Source organism: Eschrichtius robustus, chromosome 16 (assembly GCF_028021215.1).
Source record: "Eschrichtius robustus isolate mEscRob2 chromosome 16, mEscRob2.pri, whole genome shotgun sequence".
NCBI lineage: Eukaryota > Metazoa > Chordata > Mammalia > Artiodactyla > Eschrichtiidae > Eschrichtius > Eschrichtius robustus.
This window is the reverse complement of record NC_090839.1, coordinates 87,469,341-87,486,876: the sequence shown is the minus strand read 5'-3', so window position 1 is coordinate 87,486,876 and position 17,536 is coordinate 87,469,341. Positions and strand designations below refer to the sequence as shown.

At 52.2% G+C, this 17,536-nt stretch overlaps 1 protein-coding gene across 1 annotated transcript; it reads right to left on the bottom strand.

Moving 5' to 3' along the window:
• Positions 1–291: 291 nt before the first annotated feature.
• Positions 292–12,498, bottom strand: TMEM130 (transmembrane protein 130). The gene is made up of 8 exons (XM_068524801.1): positions 12,441–12,498; positions 11,487–11,792; positions 9,452–9,611; positions 6,488–6,654; positions 5,655–5,739; positions 4,227–4,429; positions 2,133–2,245; positions 292–1,693 (listed from the first exon to the last, which is right to left on the bottom strand). Exons 1-8 carry the CDS (start codon positions 12,496–12,498, stop codon positions 1,505–1,507), a joined length of 1,281 nt encoding a protein of 426 aa, XP_068380902.1. The 3' UTR covers positions 292–1,504.
• Between the last annotated feature and the right edge of the window lie 5,038 nt (positions 12,499–17,536).

The window sequence follows — 17,536 nt, the reverse complement described above, 5'->3', positions numbered from 1 at the left end:
CTGCACATTGGAGTCACCTGGGGCGCCTGGACCCACTTCCGGGAGGCCCTCAGGAGCCAGATTGTCTGTGATGCAGCCTAACAGGCAGTTTGAGAACCACTGGTCCAAACCACTGACCCAGACCTGAGGTCGTAGCCAGCGGCTCCGTCCAGTGCACTTGCCAGAGAACACGACGGGGACGTCCTGCTGCATCCAAGAAATGCTCTTGCTGCTTGCAAGGCCCAAACATCCATGCACGGAAAAGAAAGAGACTCTGGCCACCTGGCATATGCTTGGCTATACTCAGAGCACACAAGCTTTATTCGGCAATAATGGCAGTATTTCATGAGTATGAGCTGCACAACAGTGGGAATGCTGTTTTCAGCACAAAGTCTGAGAGCAAACGATTACAGCAACAAAGCTCAGCCCCCACGGCCCTGCCTCCCCTCCCCAGGCAGGCCCAGGTTGCTCCCTAATCCTGCGCAGTTCGATGGGGGCCTAATTGTGGTCTCCCTCTGCACCCATAACACACTCTCTGCACATCCTCTGCCTCCCCCAGGCTGCTGGGCCAACAAAGAAAGAGGAGTGGGCTGGTCCCCCACCCCGGGTTCCATCCAGTCCTGCCTCTTCCTTCTCAAGGCCACCCTGGGAGCAGCTGGGGGGGCAAGAACACTGTCCCTTCCCCCTCCGGGTACCCAAGTCCCCAAGTCCCCGTGGCTTGACTCTTCTTTTGCTGCAAAGCCTTTTCCTCAATGAAAGTTTAACATGGACTCAATAAAAGAAGGTGCTATTTATAAAGCACTTTGCACTCACAAAGCATTAGCCCTGCCCCCAGCCAACCCCCAGCAAGCAGAGAGGGAACAGGGTGTCCTTAGAAAGGGACCCAGTAGCCACAGGGACAGCGCACAAAGGGAGGAGCCAGGCCCAGGAGCTGTCAGGGCCATGTGGGAAAGGTCAGATTTCATTTTAGTGCTGACTCAGGGTACATCCCAGCAACCAACTAATTGATACAGAGGAAATCATCTGAAATGTCTGTGTGACGTGTGTGCACGCTTGTCTCTGTATGTATGACCTTTTGTGATGTAGCCTTAAATTATCCATTTGTGACCTTCCTTCCAGCTCTCTGACCTGGGCAGGGCTGCCTGGGGGAGGGAACTGTGAACCCCAGATAGACAGCAAATCTGCCAATAGGGGAGGAGTGGACGAGGAGTTGCCAGGCACACCTAGGAGAGAACAAGGACCACGTCTGGTGTTGCAGTCCCACTTGGGGCCTCTTCAAAGGCAAGGAGTGGGACTGACTGAGAGGGGCTTACAACTGTATAGATGGATGGATGGATGGCTAGGGGGTGTGATGGAAGGGGGCTTGTGGAGGCAGCTGGACTGTACAAATGGATGGCCGTCCAGGGTGGACAGCCCTGCACACATGAACCCCTCCTGCTGGGCAGTGTGCACCACCCTGCCCGCCCCTGACCGAAACTCCCAGTCAGCAGTCAGTTAACGCTGAAACCGGGTCGGGGGGTGGCGCTCACACTGTGTAAGTTTTGACAGACTTGTAGAGGGGCGGCAGCAGCCCGTGGTTCTCGCGGACAACTTCCAGGTACTCGGATGGCGTCTCCAGCAAGAAGGGCCCACAGCACATCTGGCAGCAGCACCTGACCCCAGTGGGCGGCTCCGGGTTCTTGTCAGACATGGGGGAAAAGTCAAAATCAGCCACCTATGGTGAACAAAACCCCACTGGTCAATCACCCGCCCACCCACTGGGAGTCCCATTAGGTGGCCTCACGAGCTCAGCTGCCTGCTGGCAGTGTGCACAGAAACACCTTTCTGGAGCCACGTAGCACTTCCCTGTGCCTTTGGCTTTTCTGCTCTCTGGGTCTTTCCTGCTTTCGGTTGCCCTCTCCCTTACCAGCTCATGGGCATGGCTGCCAAGCAAAGGGCGAGCATAGAAGGAGGTAAGTCACATTGGCAAGCAGCTAAATCATCAATCGGGCCCCATCTATGGATGCCTCTTGGGCACATCACCCCCCAGCCTCAGGACCTTGCTCTGACATCCAGACCACCTCCAGGCTCCCTGGTCTGGCCCCCCTGCCCTCTCCACATATCCTCTCCTGTCAGGGCCCAGGAGTCCAGCCCCCACCCCACCAAGCACCCACCTCCACCATGTCCTTCTGATGAGCGGCATTCCGCAGGGTCATGTACATGATGAAGGCCAGCATCATGGTGATAAGTGTGGCACACGGGAAAGCAAAGACAGCAGGCTGGATGCCTGGGAGTGAGACAGGGTGAAGTCACGAGCCTGGGTAGTTGGTGCTGAATACTAGCCTTCAGGAGGAGATGACACAGGGGAGAGAACAAAGCCCAGCAGAGCTTTTTTCCTCCTTGTGTTCATGCATCCCAACTAGGCAACACCAGTAGGCAAATCCAGGATTTCACAAAAACCAAGCTGGAGTATGTGAGGGTTTTAAAGTTTTACTTGATAGTGACTTTCAAGGGGTGCAACTAAATTTCCCACCAGAGTGTGGGCTGGACTTATAGTGACTTGCTCCCAATGAGCAGCATAAGACAGAGTGATGATGTACAACTTCCGAGCCTATGCCATGAAAGACCTAGCAGCTTCCCCCTTGGTCTCTCTTGGGTGACTTGCACTGGGGAAGGGAAGCCAAGTTGTGAGGACACCCAAACAGCCCTGTGACCTCTGGCAGCTCTGGGCTCACTCCCTTATCCTGTTACCAAGAAGCAGCATGGCAGAGCAGGAAGAGCCCAGGGGGTCTTGGGTTCGAATCCTCGTTCTGACCAGTGACCTGATGGCAATACTGACCCACAAGGCTGCCACGGGAATGCAACCAGGTGAGGCAGGTGCAAGGCAGGCGATCAGCAAGTGTGGGTTCCTTCTCACTCCTCCCCCAACCTCCTCCTGGTAGAGCCACTACCATACGCCATGAGGATCTGTCTCCCAAGAAAAGGCAGCATTGATTACCTGTAGTGCTGTCTTTCTCTGTAGAATTCAGGGGGATCCCAGACACTCAGTGCCCAGGAGATATTGGGGGAGGTGGGGCCCAAGGCCGCTGATGATGTCAACAGGTCACAGAGTCTGCCTGGCCCACAACATCAGCCGGGGCCAGGAGCGGAGAGTGGTGTCTGCTCAAGGTCTCAGAGGGACTAGAAGACTGGAGGGGGCAGTGACAGCACCTGGTGCACTTCCAGGGCCAACCTTGGGGATGAGTGAGGCTGGCAGGGTGTCCCCTTTTGTTCTGTATGGCATGGAACCTGGCTGGGCATCTGAAAGACCATCCCTAGGGTTCTGGGATCCTACTTTCTCCTCTACGTAAGAAAGTTCTTTTCTGGGGTCACAGAACAGGCCACCCCCCCGGAAATGAAGGGTAGGACCTGATGCTGTCATCAGCCAATCCTGTGGCTGTAAGCCCGTGGCGGGACCTCATGATGTGTTTGGGAAAGGGTATTCCAGGGGCGACGGTTGGGCACCCTTATGAACGAGAGAGACTGTACTGCACACTTTCTGAGCTGCTCACCCTCCCTGGGAGACTCACAACAGCCCTGTGAGTCCAGCACAGTCACCGTTGGAGATGCTTGTTTTAGTGGCAGCAACAGCGCCTGCATGGAGGTGATGGGGTGGCGGTGACAGCAGTGAAGGAGAGAGGGTTCGTGTTGGGGACAAGTGTGGCAGTGCTTAACGTATGGAGGGACACTGACCACTGTCAGTGGCGGTGGCAACAAGAGAGCTGAAGCTGGGGCAGCACGGTGTGGATGGTGTCAGTCCAAATGGTCGGTGCAGGGGCTGGTGGCAGGGGTGTTAACGGCAGTGCTGATGGTGGTAAGGGTGGTCGCAATGGCAGCGCCGTCTCTGGCTCTTGAAGATGCTAGAAGAACTGTCTGTAGCATGTGGTGATGGTGGCAGTGGTGCTGGGCAAGTTAGCTGGCAGTAGCTGAGCTGTCTGTTGTTACTGCTAGTGGTGTTGGTGTGGAGGGTGGTGGTGGTGGAACTGAGGGGTTCTGGTAGTGGGGGCCAGAGCAGTTGTTGATGGCACTACAGAGTTTGGTACTAGTGCTGTGGGTGGTCAGTCAGTGGTGTTGGTTGGGGACAGTAGGGTTATTGACGATGCTAGTGTTGCTGGGACTGGTTGTTGATGGCTGTCGGGGGAGCTGGCTGGTGGCAGCACACTGGCAGTGGTGGCAGGGTTGACTGGTTTTTGCTGCCTTTGTAGGAGCAGGGGCGAAGTGTCACTTACTGGAGGGCCACACCTGGATCTTGTGGTACTGATGCGTCTTGCTGATAATGTTCTCGGCCTGGATGCTGAAGCAGTAGTCCCCAGGATCCCTGAAGATGTGGGTCAGGTTGTAAGCCGTGCTGCCCACTGACACAGGGTGGCATTCCCCTTCCCCCAGCGGGAGGCACTCGGGCTTAAGACGCCAGCACACGTTCAGAGGGGGGCTGCAGGGAAATGGGGGCATTTTTTTAGCGATGGCTCAGCAAGGAGTGTGAGCATAGACTAAGTCCAAGAAAGCCCAGGCAGTCATGAACTTCAGTGTCCTTTCCAGGACAGAACACCCAGCTTCTCTGGCCTCCAGGGAACACAACGGTACATAAGAGATGGCTCGGGACTCCGAGGGGGTCAGTGAGGCAAACAGGGACGTGCACAGACTGCTGGAGGAGGCAGAATGAGTGCCCCAGTGACACACTTGGTGTGCTGTGGAAGCACAGGGGGCGGAGGAGCGTGTTCTTAACGAGGAAGTCAGGGAAGGCTTCCTGGAGGAGGTGGCATTTGGGTAGGCCCTAAAAGGATGAGTTGGCTTTTGACAGGTTTGAAGGGGTGAGGGCATTCCCAGCTATCCACCTGCCACAGCACAGGCTCAGAATCTGGAAAATGCAGGTCCATATAAAGAATTCCAAGTGAGCATTCCTATCTCACACGACCTAGACCAGAGTAAAACACACACTCATGCCACTTCAATGATCAGGTCTACCAAGCACAAGTAGTTTCCCCTTCTGCTCTCTAAGTACTGAGCTCTTATCTCCAAAGCCCCCTGAAAGCTTCCGGAGCCACCTCCAGCCCCTTGGCTTGTCTTCCTCCTTCCTTGGCTGCTTTGCCCCCTCCCGGTCTAGCCTTATTTCCCCCTGACGTCTCCCCTTGTCGGGGGATGGGCGGGGTTGGTCTTCCCCACTAGAGTCCTTGGAGGGCTGGGCCCTGACCACTATTTTTCTGCAGCCCCGTCCATCCCAGTGGCCACAGAGAGGGGCTCCCTTGTGGGGAGAACACACCCAGCATCTCCCCATCTCATCACTTACTACAAACTCAGCCTGACGGTGTTCTTGGCAGGAGCTGAGCCAGGTTCTACCCAAGATGGCCTGCTTTCCAGGGGGCTGGAAAGCAGGCCCAAGTCACATACGGAAGTCTTTCCACAGGAGTGGTCCCTCACCCGCCTTTGCCTTGATGCCCATGTTGCAGACAGCCCCCAAAGGCCAGTGCTCCCTCCGCTGGACCCTGAGAATGCAGCCATGCCCGTGACTCTCCCATGGCACAGTCAAGGGTGGCATCATCCCGCCGTGAGCTCCTTAACTTGGGGCCCCTCAGGGACGGAGCAAGGTCAGGAGCCTCTGAAGGGGGAGTACGGGCAGGACCACAGGTCATGCACAGTGTGCTCTGGGCTTCACTCACCTCCCCAGGAAGTTCAAGGTCACTATCATCCTTTGGAAGGTCTGAATTAGGGTAGGCCCCAAGACCTGGATGCCTCGAAGGGTTTCTGAAAGGCAGAGAAGACCTCATTATATCTGGTGGCCGACGACAGCTGTATCAGGGCTCGCGGAGTCCCGAGGCTGTGTGACCACCACCCCGTCCTCCTCTTGGCCCTCCCCAAGGGCAGGTGGGTCACATCCAGGGCATACCCGGGTCCCACGTCCCTGTCAGCAGCAGGTACTGGAGGAGCCAGCTTAGAGTGACGGAGCGGAGGAAGCAAGCAGGGCCCTGGTGAGCAGGACCTGGGGCTGACTTAGGGTACCACCTCCTCCCCGCATCATCTGTGCCGTGTGCGGGGTGGGGGAAGCAGCACCCCATTAGCACGACCAAGAAATCTGCTGCAGCTGTCCCAGCACCCCCTCTTGCCAAAGCCGGGAGAGGGAAGTCTGGCTGTTCCCTCCCTGTGCAGCCGACTGAGGCTGTCCCAGCCCCGACAGGACGGTCCTTGACGGGAGGCAGATGTAGCCGGGAACGAGGAGTGATGGGGATTTACCAAATCACAGCAGTGTCTGGGCTCTGCCACCTGGTGGCCGCCTGACCTCCTCCATGGCCTGCAGTGCCCCCTTGGAAACGGGGAATGACAGACCCGCTCAGAGGGCTGCCAGGGGAACAGAAGAGAGGCTGTGCATCCGAGCTCAGCCCAGTGCCCAGTTGGAGCCACTCTGATCTGCAAGTGACCCAGCCCTGGAAGGAGTGGTACCCAGGGCTCCCTGATGGGCCAAACGCTCAACCCACACCAACCCCCAGAGACTCACCCTGCAGCTTCAGCGAGGCAGAGAAGTCACCCGTCTTCTGCAGAAAGCCCTTCCCAACGTCCGGTGTTACCTGCTCCCACTCCGCCACGACCTTGACCTTCACAGTGAAGGATCCAACGATGGAATAGTTATAATAGACCGTAGCGTCTTTGGTCACCATCTGGGTGCTATAAGGTGACAGGGAGGAGAGGACAGAAGTGACTCACGTGCCCTCTTAGAGTGGTTGTACAGTGACACATTCAGACCAATGCCTTGCAAGCAAAAACGTCATCCCAGCATCAGTCCCCAGAGCCAGCCAGGGCATGAGGTCAGCTGTACCTGGTAGAGTGGCTGCTGGTTGTCTTTGTATTTGTAAGTTACAGGTAGGAGAACTCCTGGCAACAGGTGCCTGTCACTTGCCAGGAAGTGCTCTGCACCCCGAGCCAGGAAACTGGGAAAGGCTGCGTGTTAGACAAGGACAATCTGGGGAGGGGAGAAGTATGAACTTTGGAGTTAAGACACACCTGGCTTTAAATCTCAGCTCCAGATTTCCTATCTACCTAACTCTAAGCCTTAACTTTTCTCATCTGAAAAACAGGAAGAGTCATACCTCCACCACAGGTTATGATATAACATATTAGTGTGTAACATCAGGCTTTTTCCCTACAATTACCTGAATCACTTCAAAAGGAATTCTAGTAACAATAAAATATTTTTGTTGATTTGTTGATGCTCTTTATATATGAAGTTTATCAAACATTTACCTATTACATATCTTCCAAATATTTTCTCCCAGTTTAACCTTTATCTTTTGGTTTGATTTACTTCTTTCATTTCAAATTTTAAATCTGATGATGCCAAATTTAGCATTTTTTCCATTCTAGTTTCTGCCTTTTATTTACAGAGATGCCTTCCCCACTGCCAAACTACCCAATCTCAGGGGATCATCTACATTCCAATCTAGTCCTGGTTCATTATGTTTACTATTTTAAATCTATCTGGAATAGCTTTTGTTAGGGATTCGATTATTTTTCTCCCAAACAGTTAACCAGCTACCCTAGTATCATTTATCAAACAATCTATCCTTATGCACTGGCTGGAAATAACATTGTTATCATACACTACATGTATATATAAACTTAGTGTTTTTTTTCTGCTTTTTCTATTCTGTTCCATTGAGCTGCCTTTTCGTGCTGAAAATTATTTGCAGCTTTCTGAATACGTTTATGTATGTATTTCTAGCCCCTTTCCCGATCACCATTCATCATCATTCTGCTTTTCTGATCATTTCTCTTTCTTCTTACAATATTGAGACATTCTCTCATCATTTTTCAAGTCTTTTTAAGGTTCTCAGTACAATCTGTGATTTTATTCACATAAATCCTACAATTTTAGGCTAAGTTTATTCTCTCCGTTTTTATAAATACTATGAAAGATTTTTTCGACTGCCATTATATGGAGAAGCTAAGAATCTTTGTTTTGTAACCAGCCACATTACTAAAATCTTTTTAGTTCTAAGATTTTTCAGTTGAGTCTTTTGTGTTTTCCAGGTAAACAGTACTGTCATCTGTGTACAATGACTTTTGTCTCCTCCTTTACAACATTTATATTTCATTTCTTTTTCTTATTTTATTTCATCACCTAGTCAAAAATGTTCAATTGCAATAGAAATCGTGAATAGGGAATTCCCTGGTGGTCCAGTGGTTGGGACTCCGCGTTTTCACTGCCAAGGGCCTGGGTTCGATCCCTGATCAGGGAACTAAGATCCTGCAGGCTGCAGCGCAGCCAAAGAAAAAAAAAAGGAGAAAGAAATAGTGAATATAACTTTCTTTAACGTGAAAATAAATGCCCCTAATAAATACGGAGGCTGTCCCCTGGTTTGAGACAAATATTCTTTACGTTATAAAACCATATATATACATATATATATAAGCGTGTATGTGTATTTGTATACAAGTATGTATATATGTATGTATATACATTATGTGTATATGTGACGTATATGTATATATGTATGTGCACATATGTGTAAAACTGTATATTTATACACAAAATTTAGACGAACTGTAAAATCTTTGTCATGTTCCAAAAATTATTCTTATTGGGATTTTTATTGGGTTTGCATTAAACTTAAAGAATAACTGGGGGGAAACGGACATCTTTACAATATTAAGACTCACCATCCCAGACATGGTGTACATACCCAGTTACTCAAATCTTTTCTACTTCTGTGGGTGGGAGAGGGATGGATTGGGAGTTTGGGATTAGCAGATGCAAACTATTATATATAGAATGGATAAACAACAAGGTCCTACTGTATAGCACAGGGAACTATATTCAGTATCCTGTGATAAACCATAATGGAAAAGAATATGAAAATGAATATATATATGTATATATGTACGTAGCTGAATCACTTTGCTGTACAGCAGAAATTAACACAACATTGTAAATTAACTATACTTCAATGAAACAAATTAAAAAAAAACAAATCTTTGCTACTTCTCAGTAGCTCTGTAGTTTTCTTCACACAGGATCTTGCCCATTTCCAGATATGCCTGACCGACCCCCACTTCCCGACCTGCCTCCCCTAATTGGCTTGTCTGGAGAGGAGGTGTTAGGAGAATGAAGTTGGAACACCTGAATTCTACCATGTGCGTATAATAGCGTGTGTCATTGGCTGGCCAGGTCCCTCCAGAGTCAAACAGAGAAAAATCCTACCTACCTTGACCTGCCTTAAAGGACTGTTTTGGGCACCAATGACCCCTCTACTAGGTTGCAGGCACCTTGAAGGCAGGTCCCATGACTGACTCACACTGGTCCCCGTGGACCCCGAGCTTGGCACAGAGCAGGTGTACAAGGCATGTTTGGAGTGAGAGAGAGTGAGCAGGTGAAGATGGGAGAGTACAGGGCACTCCGCCTGGGATGACAGGGCCACCAGCCATGAGCCAAGACTTTGGGGCGTCAAGGGGGGTAAGGACATACCCGTCTCCGAAGTCCCAGCTGTAGAGAAACGAGGCGGTCTTGAAGAAGTTGCTGGGGTCGTGGAGGAGGAAGGAAACTTTAAGGACTGTCTTGGTGAGGTAGGAGCTGGGCCAGGGCAGGGAGGTGTTCTGGGTGACAACGAGGTTCCCCACGAGGAACTCTGGGACAGAGACCACGGGAGGGTGAGTCCACTGAAGTGGAGGAGGGCAGAGCCACGTGCCAGTTGGCAGGGCAGCCTCTCCCCGACCCGACCTCCTGGCTGTCACAGCCAGGTGGTGGCAAGAGGGGACCCTGCAGGTCACCGAACACAGAGGCATATGTCCCCTCCGTGGACGCTGGTGAAGACTCACTTCATGTGTTACATGCATAGCTCTGCTCCTGCACCCCTTTCACCAGGACCCTGAACTTTCTGGCACAAAAGATGCCCAGGACCAGAAGGAAATGCACAGGCTTTGAAAGCAACTCTTGGGAAATATTTCAAAGTATTAGATGAGCCTAGAAAAAAGGAGCAGTTCTACTGACCGCAGGTCCACAGCCCGCGTGCTGGGCTGGGTGTTCTACTGACCGCAGGTCCACAGCCCACGTGCTGGGCTGGGTGTTCTACTGACCGCAGGTCCACACCCCACGTGCGGGGCTGGGTGTTCTACTGACCGCAGGTCCACACCCCACGTGCTGGGCTGGGTGTTCTACTGACCGCAGGTCCACACCCCACGTGCGGGGCTGGGTGTTCTACTGACCGCAGGTCCACACCCCACGTGCGGGGCTGGGTGTTCTACTGACCGCAGGTCCACACCCCACGTGCGGGGCTGGGTGTTCTACTGACCGCAGGTCCACAGCCCACGTGCGGGGCTGGGTGTTCTACTGACCGCAGGTCCACACCCCACGTGCGGGGCTGGGTGTTCTACTGACCGCAGGTCCACACCCCACGTGCTGGGCTGGGTGTTCTACTGACCGCAGGTCCACACCCCACGTGCGGGGCTGGGTGTTCTAGTGACCGCAGGTCCACACCCCACGTGCGGGGCTGGGTGTTCTAGTGACCGCAGGTCCACACCCCATGTGCTGGGCTGGGTGTTCTACTGACCGCAGGTCCACACCCCACGTGCGGGGCTGGGTGAGGAACACCATTCCGTGCTGCCTCCTCTAAAAAAAAAAAATTAAAAGCTGATTCTTTAAGCAGAAAGTGAGGTGTGCTCAATAAAGCTCATTTGGAAATTGCTGAAAAGTGGAATGAAAAGAAAAGAAACTGCCTATCACGCAAACACAAGCATTGTTGATGTTTTGAAGAACTGCAAAGTATACGTGTGTACATATTTAAGGTATACACATGTTAAACACAGTTGATCAAATTGGTTATAGAATTTTGTTTTGATTTTTAAAATTTTACAACCATGAGTACTCCCCCAGGCTACAACAAACTCTTTGTAAACGTCATTATTATTCATTATACAAATTATATCAGTATACTTAACCAGTCCCCTTATGGTTGCATACTTAGCTTGTTTCTATTTTCTTCTGTTATTATAAAAACTGTGATGAACATCTTCGTGCATAAACCATTACCCAAATGGAGGTTTATTTCCTGAAGGTAAGTTCTTTAATAGACTGTAAACTCCAAGAAAGCAGGGACTTCTTGGAAAGAGAGAGAAGGGAGGGGAGGGAGGGAGGGAGGAAGGAAGGGAGGAGGAGGGGGAGAGAGAGAGAGAGAAAGAGAGAAGGAGAGAGGGAGAGAGAGTGAGATAGAATGAGAAAGAACAGGCCAAAGACTAAAATAATTTATAACCATTGATACATATGTATCAACTGCTCTCCAAAGGGTTGTATTAATTTACACCCGAGTAGCAATATGTTCTTTAAGTGTCCATTTCAGCACAGCCCTGCCAGCAGTGCATATTACCGTTTTCTGATCCTTTGTTAACTCAACTGACAGCTGCGAAGGAACCATGGGTCTAATCTGCATTTATGTGATTACCAGCCAGGCTGGATGTTTTCTCTGCACCGAGAGTCTGAAGACAAATCAAGTAGGAAAGGTCCTCACCTGTAATGGGGAGGACGAGGAGACTCCTGGCCACAGGCTGGCACATCCCGCAGTCGGCGGCGGTGACCCAGACGGAGACCGGGAAGTCCCCGGGCACGTTCCCCACGACGCGGATGGTGGAGCTGAAAGCCTCATCTGTCTTCCCCGTGAGCAGCAGTGGGGTGTGAATCCAGCGGAAGCGGTAAAGGCGGGTGCTGGGGGGCAGGACCAGGCTGCCATTGTCATCAGCCACCAGGCTGGCCGTGATGGTCACCTCTGCCCCCGTGGTGGCAGGGCCATCGGTGGTGAGGTGAAGTTCATACAGGCCTAGGAACCCAGAAACAAAGGCCGCGTTTCACGAAGGGGCATGGCCAGGAAACCCACCGCCACCCTCTGGGCCGGCTTCTGTGAGTCTCTTTTACAGGTGGAGAAATTGGGGACCAGGCAGGTCAAGTGACCCGCCCAAGGGTCATACGATTAGTTCATTGCCCAGCTGGGATTCAAACCCAGGCCCAACTGACTCCAAATCCCACGCCCTTTCCCGTGTCTCCAGTTTGTTTTATTTTTTCATGCCAGCCAAGCAGGGCCTTACAGAGCATGTGCATGCTGACCTGGCCCGGCGTCTTAGCTGTGAAAATGACGGCCAGTGCATGTCACAGGAGGAACCACCGCAGCTGATGCCAAGAAGTGCCCCCCGTCGCCCACTCTTTTGGACTAACCTTTACATGTGAAACAAAATTCCAGTTGGAAACACAAAGCTGAGTCTGGACCCCGTTAAGGCCTAATACCTTGATGGTGGTACGCCAGCCTTGGGAGGAAGGGCCATTGTGATCCAAGCCAAGCCCCCTTCTCTTTGGTCTCAGTTTGTAAATCTGTAAAGTGAGGGCTTCTAGATCTGAGCTTTCCAATATGGTAGCCACTAGCCACGTGTGGCTCCTTGAGCGTCAGTTAAAGTGAAACAAACTTAAAACCCACTTTCTCGGTTGCACTGGCGCATTTCAAGGGCCAGCCACGTGTAGCCGAGGGTCACCATAGTGGACACTGTGGATACAGATCTTCATTATCACAGAAAGTTACACTGGACTACACTGCTCTAGGGAACCTCCAGGATTCCTGCAGGGGTCAACGCTGGAGCTTTGTGATTCCAGCTGGGTCAACTCCTTGGGGAACCTGAGCTGAAATACTGGGGATGCAGCTCTTACAGGGAACCCAGGAATTAGTTTTCTTTTTTTTTTTTTTTTAAATTTTATTTATTTATTTATTTATGGCTGTGTTGGGTCTTCGTTTCTGTGTGAGGGCTTTCTCTAGTTGCGGCAAGTGGGGGCCACTCTTCATCGCGGTGCGCAGGCCTCTCACTATCGTGGCCTCTCCCGTTGCGGAGCACAGGCTCCAGACGCGCAGGCTCAGCAATTGTGGCTCACGGGCTTAGTCGCTCCGCGGCATGTGGGATCCTCCCAGACCAGGGCTCGAACCCGTGTCCCCTGCATTGGCAGGCAGACTCTCAACCACTGCGCCACCAGGGAAGCCCCAGGAATTAGTTTTCTAGGTTGCAAGCGGAGAATAGGGCCTGGAGCACATGGAATGGAGACCAAATAAGAGGCCTTTTAAATAACACTCCCCATCTGACCAACACATTGAAGGTAAGACTAATTGTAATCTGAAAATAGAGAAAGGTATAAAATTTAAAAAAATTTTTTTTAGTAATTAGTAACAACCACTTACTATATTGGGGCATTTCCTACTATTCTTTTAAATGATGCTTACTCTGAGATTATATATTCCATTGCTGTTGCTGTTTTTTCAATTCTGTATCATAGGCATTTTCCTAAGTCATTATTTTTCACCTGCTTTAGATAGCTGCAGATTTTATCATACTCACAAGGTAAGATTTTAAAAATCAGATTTGTTTCCATCGTAAAAGTAATACATATGCATAAAGAATATTAGAAGTGTCCTATTACCTTACCCCCCAAAGACAACAGCTGCTATCATATTGCTGTCCTCCAGCTCTTTTTCATGCACGGAAGTTTTAAATTCAGTCAGAATCAGCCTCTGCACACAATTTTGAATTACTTTATTTCTACCTGACAACACATCAAAAGGATGTCTGCAGTGGCACTAATGTGAACTTCAGTATTTGCATGATAATCCCTCAAGCAGGTATATCTTAATTCCCAGAACCCTTCACTCTTGTCAATAGCACTACTGCACGTCTTGGTAACTATTTTCCTGTGATTTGTAATTTTCTTTTCCAGGTGAGACTTCTGAAGGGCCTGAGGTTAGAGAATGTCTAACAGTGCACACCTGGGCAGGAGAGGTGATGCAGAAGGAAGGGAGGAGGGCCCACAAGCCCCCCTCTGCTCATTTTACTCCCTCCCACCCCACTTCCCGGCAATACACACCCCCTCCCTTGGCTTCCAGTACCTCCTAAATGCTGATGGAACCCAGTAACACAGACTTCATTTCTACTGAGCAATAATACAGTGGCTACTAACCACATGCAATTAAATTTAAATTAATCATAGTTAATCACTTGAATGTATAATACTAAAATTCCAGTCCCTCCATTGCACTAGAGCCACATTTCAAGTGCTCAATAGCCATAGCTCTCCCGGATAGCACCGATATAGATCATTTCCTTCATCATCTAAAATTCTGTTGGCCAGTGGTGCTCTAGACCCCCTGGATTTCTCCCCTCCCAAACCTACCATTCTCTTCACCTATCATTCTCTGTCGGGTCAGAGGACCAGCTGTCCCAAGAATCAATCCCCGGGCCTCTGCCACTCTAATTCTCCCTCTCCATTACTACCAGCATTGCTTAAGGTAGCATTCAGCCCCATCCGGATGGATTACCGATACATCCTGAATGTGACCCTTGGCCTCCAGTCCTGCCCTACTTTCAGCCACCCCAACAGGCAGCTTCCTGCACGGTTAATCTGACCATGGGCCAGCCTTGGGGTGGAGGGAGACCACATTCACATCTTAGCACATCCATGCTGTAGCTTTAACCCTTTAACACCTGCAGTTCCCCCCAACATGCTCTGTCCTTCCTAGCCTCAGGGCCTTTGCACACACTGTCCCCACTGCTCCTCTTCACCTATCTGTCTGTGGATATAACCTCTTCCAGGAAGCCCTCCCTAACACCCCCCCCACCCCGCCTCCTCGGCACTCTCCCAACAGCCTATGCACACAGTTGTCACAACCCTGGGTTGGGATAAAGGTTTTCTCATCTCCCCCACTGCACTGCAAGCTCCTTGAGGGCAGGGCAGGGGTCATCCCCATCTCCCCCAAGCCTAGCCAGGTGCTTAGCACATAGTAGGGGTTCAACACTGTGCTGTGGAGGGGCACCTGGAGAGAAGAGTGTGGCAGAGGGACCAGGCCACATGGCAATGCCCCAGGAAACTCTTCACCCAAGTGCTATGGACTGAGCCCCAACCCACAGCTGCTGGGGGGACCCAGAAGTACAGGATGTGCTCCCTGCTCTTCGGGGGCTCACGAGAGACCTGCTGGACTCAGCAAAACCGGGAGGTGAGCGAGTGTGTCCTCAGCTGCACCCCATTTGCCTTGCAGCGATGTTGCCCGCCCCCACTGGGGACTCTGGCTCCAGCCTTTCCGTTCACCCACGTTACACATTCCCTGTTCTGAATCCCTTTCCTTGGGGCCATATTTTGGATTATAAAGTCATTTGGGCTAGCATTGCAAAAGGGACCTGCAGCACCTTAATCCGAAAGAGAGAATTCCAGACACAGAAGTTTCTCCAAGAAAACACAGTGTGTATTTTACATTGAAGGACCCGAGTCCCCAGAGGTCCCCAGGGACTAATGCTACTGCCTGGGACCACACAGCAATCTGCATTGCCCTGGGATGAGTCCCTCTGGCTGGGAGGCAGCATTTGGCCAGGCTGCTGCAGAAAGAGGTGCTTAGAGGAGAGGCCATCTCCTCCCTTCCCCCTCTTGCTCCTGCCCACACCCCCCAGGAGAGAAGCGTGGGCCGGAGTGAGGCTGGCAGGTGGCAGGGACATTCAGCTGCATGCTAATGGCCATCCAGCGTCTGCAGCAAGACAGGCGCATGTCAGCACGACGCAGATCCGTTGCCAGGGGAACAGAATCAGGAGCGCAGCCAGCTCAGCCAGGAGGCGGGATGGGGTGGGGGTGGGGAGGACCTGTGGCTACAGCCAACATTGCAGCAGACACTGGCCCAGCTCCTGGGAGCGCCCCCCCATCCCGACCTGTCCACACGCCAGAGGCTCCAAGGGCACTTTTCTCAGGCTTGTTTTTAAAAAGCAGGTATTTCACAGCCCCCGGCTGATGCTGTCCCTCGTCCTCAGGGCCTAGAAAGCGTCCAGAACATCCAGGCTGAAAAGGACCGGGAAGGCTTTGCCACCTGTGGCTGAAGGAACCAAGCCCAGGTTTGGTTACCTACCCATGCAAATCCATCTTTCCAAGTTTGGGAGCCCAGATGACATGGCCTTGGAGTACAGAACAGCCCAGTCAGGGGCTTACGGGTGCCACAGGTGCCCCAGTGACCACACAGGTGCCCCAGTGACCCAGAGCTGAAAGGGCGAAAGCAAAAAGTGAAGTGACAGCAGCCACAAAGCTTGACCCGTGGAAGAACTCCCAGGGCTTCCACCTGGAGCATGCACATTCTCCCTGACCACACAGCCTGTAGGGCCCCAGAACAGTCTAGAAAAGGGCTACATCAGCCTTTTCTCACCGCACATGTACACAGCCCAAAACACTTCCCAAGGTACCTCTGAAGTCTGGACAACACAACCTGGAATTAATGAACGGTCCAGGACACGGACTTCTGACTTCAACCCCTGGTGTAGGAGGCATGTCGTGCAGGCTGACCCAGACCCGGGAAAGGTGGAAAGGGCTTCTGAATCTCTCTTTTCCTCCTGTGGGTTTTCCCCAACCCCATTCCCAGCTATTTGGACTGTATCATGGGTGCAATAGGCCAGGCTGGGAACCACACATGACTTCCAAAGAACTAACCCTCCCCACCTTTTTTTTTTTGGCAATTTAGGCCGCGTTGATAATTTCTGGACACATGTAAACCTAATGGACAGGAGACCCCATTTCCAGGGGCAAGCAGATGCTCCTGACCAAGCCAATTCCCACAAAATTCCCTTAATTCATCCTTAACATGCAGGTTTTTTATTTTACCTTGTGGCTTTTATTTCACAAGTTTGCGTTAGATCTCTTCTTCTGTCTACCATTCTTTTAAGGTGGAGGGGGGGTAATGAAAATATTGGATAATATTTAACACCCACCCAATAGCTGCCCACGTCCCAACTGTCCCCTTAAAACTCTCCACCCTGGGTGCTTTTTTGTCGCCAAAATGGGGCAGAAAAGTGGGCGTTGGCCTGCGGGCGGCGAGGAGGTGGGGATGTTAGAAGCACGACCCGGGGGACACCGGGTAGGACCCAGCGGAACCAGCTCCGGGTCCATTTTGGAATTCATTCCCCGAGAGGAAATGGCAGATCGGCCTCTTGGGCGCTAAAATCGCTTACTCCCCTAAGTCAACACAAGCAGGGTAGAAAGCCTCTCTGGATAAGGCCACATTTTAAGGCAAAAACGCTGCTCCGCGGGCAACCTGGCCGCGCTCCCTGGGGGCTGTGGCGAGACGACCGACCCCGAGCATTCCCAGACTCCCCTCAGCGTCCTCCCCCACCTCCAGCGGCTGCGAGGTTTCCAAACATCGGGATGGATGCGCCGGCCACCGCGCGGTCCCTAGGGCAAGGCCGATCTGGAGGTGGCAGCGGGAACGAGGGCGCGGGGAGCCCCCTCAAGTGCCAGTGACTTCAGGGGAGAGGGGAGAAGGGACAGAGGAGAGGGCTGCGCGGCGCCCGGCAGGCCGTGCTCCCCTCCGCAGCTCGTGGCCTCCGGGGAAGAGGGAGGTGCGCGCAGGGCGCGCGGCGCCACCTCCGCAGCCCCGGCTCCCGGCGACGCCGCCCGCCCGGGACCGCCCCGAGACCCCGGGCGCGCTGCGGCTCGGGGAGGGCGAGCGGCCGGCTCGCGCAGCGCCTTACCTGCAGCCACCCTAGCCGGGGCCAAGGGCAGGAGGCAGGC

What these genes read in the sequence shown, in the direction of transcription:
- TMEM130 (XM_068524801.1), bottom strand. Translation starts at nt 12,498, where the DNA reads ATGGTGACCCTCGGCTACACGTGGCTGGCCCTTGAAATGCGCCAGTGC. An exon ending in GCGCCAGTGCAACCGAGAAA is followed by an intron (nt 11,793 to 12,440) that starts GTGGGTTTTAAG and finishes CTGGGTTCCTAG; the next exon opens with GCCTGTATGAACTTCACCTC. An exon ending in AGCTGGGACTTCGGAGACGG is followed by an intron (nt 6,655 to 9,451) that starts GTATGTCCTTAC and finishes GTCACCTTATAG; the next exon opens with CACCCAGATGGTGACCAAAG.